Source organism: Onthophagus taurus, chromosome 7 (assembly GCF_036711975.1).
Source record: "Onthophagus taurus isolate NC chromosome 7, IU_Otau_3.0, whole genome shotgun sequence".
NCBI classification, from domain to species: domain Eukaryota; kingdom Metazoa; phylum Arthropoda; class Insecta; order Coleoptera; family Scarabaeidae; genus Onthophagus; species Onthophagus taurus.
In genome coordinates, this window is record NC_091972.1 from 13,595,990 (window position 1) to 13,603,574 (window position 7,585).

The 7,585-nt window shown below is 34.3% G+C and overlaps 1 protein-coding gene across 1 annotated transcript; it reads left to right on the forward strand.

The window, feature by feature from the left end:
* Nucleotides 1–3,839: 3,839 nt before the first annotated feature.
* On the forward strand, nt 3,840–7,355 carry LOC111419629 (putative transcription factor SOX-14). Its single transcript, XM_023052462.2, has 2 exons — nt 3,840–4,223; nt 6,427–7,355. Exons 1-2 carry the CDS (start codon nt 4,071–4,073, stop codon nt 7,201–7,203), a joined length of 930 nt encoding a protein of 309 aa, XP_022908230.1. The 5' UTR covers nt 3,840–4,070; the 3' UTR covers nt 7,204–7,355.
* The last annotated feature ends 230 nt before the right edge of the window (nt 7,356–7,585 follow it).

A 7,585-nucleotide genomic window follows, 5' to 3' on the forward strand; every position in this document is an offset into this window, starting at 1 on the left:
TCGGGGTCAACTCCCATCTTCAGTCAACTTCATTCAGTCAAGTTCATTGTGATTAAGAGTAACAAAGTTGTTGACTGAAAATCCCGAAACGTCTCTAACCGTCTAATATATGTTAATAATGAAGCAGAAATGTTGGATGGAGCACACCATTTACAAAGTTTATTTCTAAAAATTGTATTGATATCGAAATAAATCTAACACTGTGATGAGAAGATGGTAACTTTTGAGTTTTTAACGGATGATGAAATTGCTGCTACAGTCCTTAAGAAGAGGCTATTGAGAGCTGTATTGCATAAAACTGCTATATTGCAACAATTTTTTTTTAACTTGTAGCCTTAAGGATGAATTATACCTAATTCTATATTTAGTGCAACATTTGTGAATGTGATAGGTGGTAATGTTTCTTGTATTTTTACTCAAAGTTACATGAGAAAATGTCTGTAATGTATAAAGGAAGCAAAATTAGGCCCATCTTCAAAGTTATAGTTGCCGCTTTATACAGATTGCTGTTGGCCAGAAGATTGCTTCTTTCCCTGAGGTCATGCTACTCATGTTTCAGCAGGATGTCCCCGTTGAAAGCTGCTGTCAGTGCTATTCCATATAGAACCAAGTGACATACATTGATACCCCTGATATTATAAGTGGCAGTCACTATCAATTTCACAATGGAAGGATTTTGACTGATTTTAAAATTTCGATTATTCATTAAAGGAAGTGGTTACCATCTTATGTCATCGTGCTAGGTTGGTAGAAATGTTGCATATCACATATCCGCAGAACGTATCGTACTAGAACGAATTTATAACATAAGTAGCATGGCACGATTATTATTCATGCCACATCGGAGCGATTTGTTAAAAATGATTATGGATTATGATTTTATACTGCATTATGAACTTTATTTAACTTAATTATGTAAATTTCAATCAAATTTGTAGCCGGGGGTGCTTTGCCTAAAAGTTTAAACCAAGTAATGTTCACATTGCTGCAGTTTATTAAATTCAATATTTGATAATCATCGATGGATGTTTTGTAAATGTTGTCAGTATATCAGTGTCATATAAAAATGTGAGTTTAGTCTAGGTTCGTCATCATCATCATTAGTCATATCAATTTCCATTCCTTCCTGTTCCTTGCTCCTTCTTGCATCTTCTTGGAGTCCTTCAGGTTCTGCATAAATATCTTTTTTGCTTGGTTATCGTCGCTACTTTTTACCACATGACCTGTCCATCTCAATCACTCTGCCCACCTTTATAGTTGTCATATATGTTTCCACTTGATCCATAGGCATTATATAGTTCAAAGTTGTACCCCACATTGTAACTTTTCTTCGAATGTGGCTAGTATAGATTCATCTTTTTTTGTTAGGATCCACGCTAAGGAACTATACAGTGTGTCCCCGTAAGGTATAATTGACGATACATTTTTGAATTCAAATTCCATGTTTTCAATTAAAGTCTGGTTGTCATAAAACGAAATATAACTAAGTTTTACGTCAAATGTCCTCAAAATACCAAAGTTAACGCAAGAAGTTTGTTAACCGTTGCAGGTGAAGTGGTCTTTCTGTGCAATGTACAACAAAAGTTGATTAAGATAAAATGTTTGTTATGTTAAATTATAGCGATATGTCGAATTTTATTAATTTAGGATATAAAAGCAAAATGCAGATTTTTAAATCATAAGATTAATAAAACATTTTCGATCTAAACTAAATTAACATAAAAGCTTATGCAATGATACCTCCACCAACACTAACACATAATTCAGCCCTTTTCCGATATTGTTTATAACTTTTTCTAATATGGTCCAACGGAATTTCTCTTATCACAGTTTCAATTTTTTGTTTTAAATAACCCCAGAAATAAAAACCCATAATAGATAAATCCGGACTTCTTGGCGGCCATGGTTGCGGACCATATCTACCAATCCATTTTTTTCCAAATAACGTATTTAAATAATTTCTAATTAAAATGGTCGAATGTGGGCCGCAACTATCTTGTTGAAAATATAATTTATTGCGTTTTTCTAAAAGCACGCCGTGAAGATAATTAAATAAACAATTTTCTAGTATTTCCAAATATCGTTGTTGATTCAAATTGCCGTTTATAAAGTAAGGTCCAATAACACCGTCCCACGAAACACCAGGAATACGACAATGTCGTGATGTAACCATTCTATTAGTGACGAACTTCGTCAGAAAATATTGTTTTTTAAAAAAGTTCTGTCTTTCAAAATTTTGTATATAACAACATCTAAAAGTTTTTTTTCCTTCCTTTTATTTTCCACATTGCCCGTTTCCGAAAATTTTTTAACAACTCTCTTAATTGTTTTTTTTAACTACTAAAAATCCAAATTTTTCCTCAAATTGCCTTAAAACTGCATTGTAACTAATATTCCAATCCATAGCACTTCACTATAAGTATTTTATGTTGTAATGTAAACATGATCAATTAATATTTGACAATAGGCTAAAGCTAAGCTATCAAATGTTAATTGTTAGTTCACTCAGATTTCTCTGTCTTTATTGTAAAACGGAATATTAAAAAAAATTTTCAAGAAAAAACTCATTTTTTCTTTTATATGCTAAATTAATAAAATTCGGCATATCGTTATAATTTAACATAACAAACATTTTATCTTAATCAACTTTTGTTGTACATTGCTCAGAAAGACCACTTTACCTGCAACGGTTAACAAACTTCTTACGTTAACTTTGGTACTTTGAGGACATTTGACGTAAAACTTGGTTATATTTCGCTTTATGACATCCAGACTTTAATTACAAAAGATGGAATTTGAATTCAAAAATTTATCGTCAATTATACCATACGGGGACACAATCCGGGGGCACACTGTATACCAAAAGGAAACGTTATTGTTCCATAGGTACTTGGACATGCCGAAATAACATTTGTTCGTACATAAGATGCGTTTCTTAATTTTTGTGGTCATATTATTATCTACAATAACTGATGTTCCCAGATACTGAAATACTGCGACACTCTCAAAATTATGGTTTCCAATTATCCGTAACTGCCATAAACTTTGTTTTTACTTTGTTGACACGTCTCTTTACTTTTCCTTACTGATCTCGATATCATATCCACCTCATCAGCATACGCAAGACAGATTTTGTCAACAGATTTTTGTGAATGTTATTAGTGTCAAAAATGCAAGAAAGTTGAGTGTAGACCACTTTTTTTTAATGGATAAACACCATAAACACACGAAATAAGTGATCAGTTTAAAAGATAATTGTCGATAATAATGGGTTTATACAAATAGCATATATGTAGATATTAATTAATTTCGTTAATTAAATTAAATAGTAATCTGAATCGATATAATAACATCGGAATAGAGTGTGAGATAGTCCCTAACAGGTGCTGCCATCACCGAGGTCGAACACTGAACTAAAACAGTGTAGTGGTGGGGATCATTTCAGTCCAGTATCTCTGCGAGAACCGATCGTGAATACATAAAAAATTAAAAATTATTTTTTTCGCCATGATTTTTTCCTGAAATAAAAGTTGTGCCAAAAATGATTGGATTTCAATATTTTCCGTTGGAAAATGAATTGGGAGGCGAGGTTTTTAATTGGGAATGAAAAAAAGCAAATTTTTAAAATCGCTTGATTCGTGGAGAAAATGAAAAATTTTGGAAAATTTCGAAAATTTTCAATTTCCCGAAGAAACCAAGTTTGTGTTTTGATACTTAGGAATTGCGAAGAGATTTTCAAGTTGGAACCAGGCATCGCGCACGTGGTGGGGATGGTGGGGGGAAACAGCTGTAGCCCGGCTGTAGACATCTAACGTATCGCAACGAGAGAGTTTAGTATTGCTCGACGCGCCGTGCGAGATAGAAGCAAAATGTTTAAGAGCAAACACAGTTTGCTTCAAAATTGAACTTAGAAAAATTTTTCAACCGCGATATATAGACGTTAGTTTGTGAATTTTCGGTTTGCATCTGAATTAAATCGAAACCGAAAAGCCAAAACGATTATTTATAAAATAGTGATCCGTGCGGATTTTAATAATTTTATTTTTTTAATTAAAATTTAAAATAGTAATATGGTTCCGCAACAGGGCATGGAGTCTGAACGTTCAGACAGCCCCATCGCTGGTAGTACATCATCTACAGCTTCTTCCAACAGTAGAGGACCGATCTTCGGTTCTCAACTAGTGGACCAAAATTCAGCAACACCCTACTCTGATGCTACTCAGGTAGGTTGAATTTATTTAAGAAAAAAAATTCAACCCACCCACCACCCCACATTAAACACTGAAAAAAAAACAAATTCGTAAGCAAAAGCTTAAACAAGTGAGGTCTATAAAATGAAATAGAAGTGATAATTAAAATTAAGTGATCCTTGAGTGATTAAATTATTATTAAAGACGAATGACAGCAATCAGCTGCTGAAAATGAAATTCAAGGTCTTAACAGCTTACTCATCAGCTTCTAACGGTCTATTGCCGGTGAAAATCGCGAAAAATCAACTAAACTAACCGGAAGAGTTAACCGCGTTGCCCAACGCGACTTTTACGAAATCCAGAAGTGAAACAACTAATTTAGTTTTCGCAATTCTTGTGGTTTATACATCTTGTTTTACGACTGGCTGCACTTTTGCTGTGGAAATTAAAAATTTAGACGTTTACTTAGATTTTATTAAGAATTATAAAAAAAGATCTTAGTGGTAATTTCAAAAAAATCATTAAAAACAAAACAAAATGGAACTTAATTTAATCGAATTAAAACGCGTTTCGAGGCGAAAAGAAAAAATTAAATCTAATTTATAACGTAAATATCAAAATAACACCACTCAAGTGATGTAACAAATTCTCCACGTAAAAAAAACAAATTAATTAGACATAATTTTAATGCTGTTAATTTTTCGTCATTTAAAAATTCAATTTATAAGAAATTTTACAATTTTCTATTTAATCTTTTAACACTTAAATTTTCAAATTAGATATAAAAAAGTTTTATGTTATTCGAAAAATAATGTTTCATACAATTTTTATGAACTATAAAATTTTAAATAATTTTGTAACAGAAAACAAACGTTATAGTGGTGAATAATAGATAAATTTCAATGTATTTATTTTGAACGTGGCTGTAACAGGATGACAAATTTCTCGATTTGTTACAAATTTTTGATAAATGTTATAATGCGGAAATAAACACGCTCAAGGATAGTTTATACAAGTTCCTTATCGTTGTTAATTTAAAAATAGAAGAAGATTAACGAAAACTGCGTGTTTATAAAAAACTAAGATATGACGTTGAACGAAAAAATAAATAGTACCAGTAGTATGAAAATGTAAGTAAGTCGTAGTATTTTCGATCAAGAGTAAAAACAAATTTTTATTGAAAAACAACCGCACGTGAAGCAATTTAACGTGGCACTTGGTGATTCAAAAACAAACACTTTGAATGTTAGTCGCGTGTAGTTTTCGTAAATTCTTAAGGATTATTAAATTTTGTTTGTTAAATATATGTGTAAAAGTTTTTAATGGGCACACGTGTGTTAATTCGAATAGATTAAGTAATGAGGTTTTTTTCTCAAGTCAATTACCTCGATTAGTCAATACGGGAGATAAAATCTAAAGAAAGCTGATTTCGTGTGGAATTACAACAGTGGTGTTCTAGTGGGTACCATAGACCCTGAACCATATGACCCGCCTATCGGGTTACGGAGCGGTTCCACTGCGGCTCACTTGATTTATTGTGGAACCAGTTTCCGAGCCCATCTCGTACCCTATTATGAGTCTTCTTCTTTCTCTTTCACGGCGCCTCCTCCTCCACTACATCTCCTCTATTCCTTCATCTCCTCCTTCTCCTCGTCTTTCGTTCAGGAGAAAATTGTGACGGAGATTGATCGCCTCCGGAGATATATCCCCACTGCTGCAACAGACTTTGCATTGCGAAAAATTCAAGGTCGCGAACGTCACGAAACCGAGAGTTTATCAACCTTTTCCTTAACCATTACTATTAAAAGTCGATACGTACATCGGTTCCTGGTCTTTACCTGTCATTATTTGATAGCAAGGTCATTTCGAACCGAATATGGTCGATGTCCTTTACCGATAACGAACGTGACGCGGAAACCAATTTAACTCACGTTTAGTAATATGTTCAATTTCAATTCAAATCTTAATCAGTAGTCTCTTTCTACATCTCTTTAACTAAAAAGGATCTTGAAGGCAAAAACTTAACCTTCTTTCTTCACCATTTTATCATAATCATAACAACTAAGGTGTGTTTTAATGATTTAAAGTACGTTGTGGGTGGATTAATATCAAACATCACTTTATCGCTTACACAGCGCAGACTGAATGTCTCATATCTATATTTAGAGTCGCTATCAGAGCGAAACCCGATCACGATAAAATTTCCCAAGGTTATTTAATTTTTCTGTTGTTACAGACTAAGAAGAACAACCCAAACCACATTAAAAGGCCGATGAACGCGTTTATGGTTTGGTCACAAATGGAAAGAAGAAAGATCTGCGAAGTACAACCCGACATGCACAACGCAGAAATTTCCAAAAGACTAGGGAAGCGTTGGAAGCTTCTGACAGACGAAGAGCGCCTCCCGTTCATACAGGAAGCGGACAGACTTCGTCAGCTTCACCAAAGAGAATACCCGGACTACAAATATCGTCCGAGAAAAAAGACGACGAAACCAGCATCGAAATCTGGTGGTATTGGAAAAAGACCTAGAAAGAACTCAAAATCCTCATCGAAAAATGACACAAATAACAACTCGGAAATGAGGTGCACAACAGTCAGACGCAATAGTAATAGTAGTGACGTGAATTCGAAGTTGAAGAGTAGGTTAACACAGCAACAACCTCAAAAGCTTCCGAGCGTCTCAAGTGTTACCATGGCGGCTTCAATGGCACAGCCGAGCTTTAACGTGGCGAAAGTGCCCTCTAGTCCTTCCTGCGAGACTCCGGATTCGCCAGAAAGTGCGTCGTTCTATAACGAAGATTTCCTAATTGACACGTCGACGGATCCGATGCAATGTACGTCATACCTCAGGGAGGAGGTGACGCCGCTCGAGGAGCTGGACTCCATCACAGACCTCCTCATGGACGACCTGGACCTCACCAAGATCCCCCATTCCCACCTTAATTTTGAGTTTTTGACCTTTGGAGAACCGGGAACTGTGTGGAGTGATAGGGAACTGTTCTCTAATTGATCCACGGACTTGTCGAGATCCATTAAAGACTGATTTTTCCTTTATTTCCACACGCGACGGTCGTTAATATATTCAACTTTTTATTAACTTTAAGATATTTCATATAAATATATACATATAGTTCTTAACGATAAAAAAGTATCTTCAAAGGATCTCATTTGTTTTTTGTTTTATTTTGTACGTAAATATGTGTATAGTTAACGAGACGGAGATTTTTTTATACGGATGAATAGAAGCGAAAAAAAATAACGTTGGATATTATACTATTAGTCGAGAGTCCCGGATACAACCAGTTTCTTAGTGCCTAGGAGATAAACAAACAAAACAAAAAGAGAAAACAATTTAAAGGGAAAAATTAAAATTTTGCCCCACTACTCGTCCG

Bases quoted from the DNA above. Each gene is read 5' to 3' on its own strand.
- LOC111419629 (XM_023052462.2), top strand. From the start codon at position 4,071: ATGGTTCCGCAACAGGGCATGGAGTCTGAACGTTCAGACAGCCCCATC. The intron at 4,224-6,426 runs GTAGGTTGAATT...CTGTTGTTACAG, and splicing joins CCTACTCTGATGCTACTCAG to ACTAAGAAGAACAACCCAAA.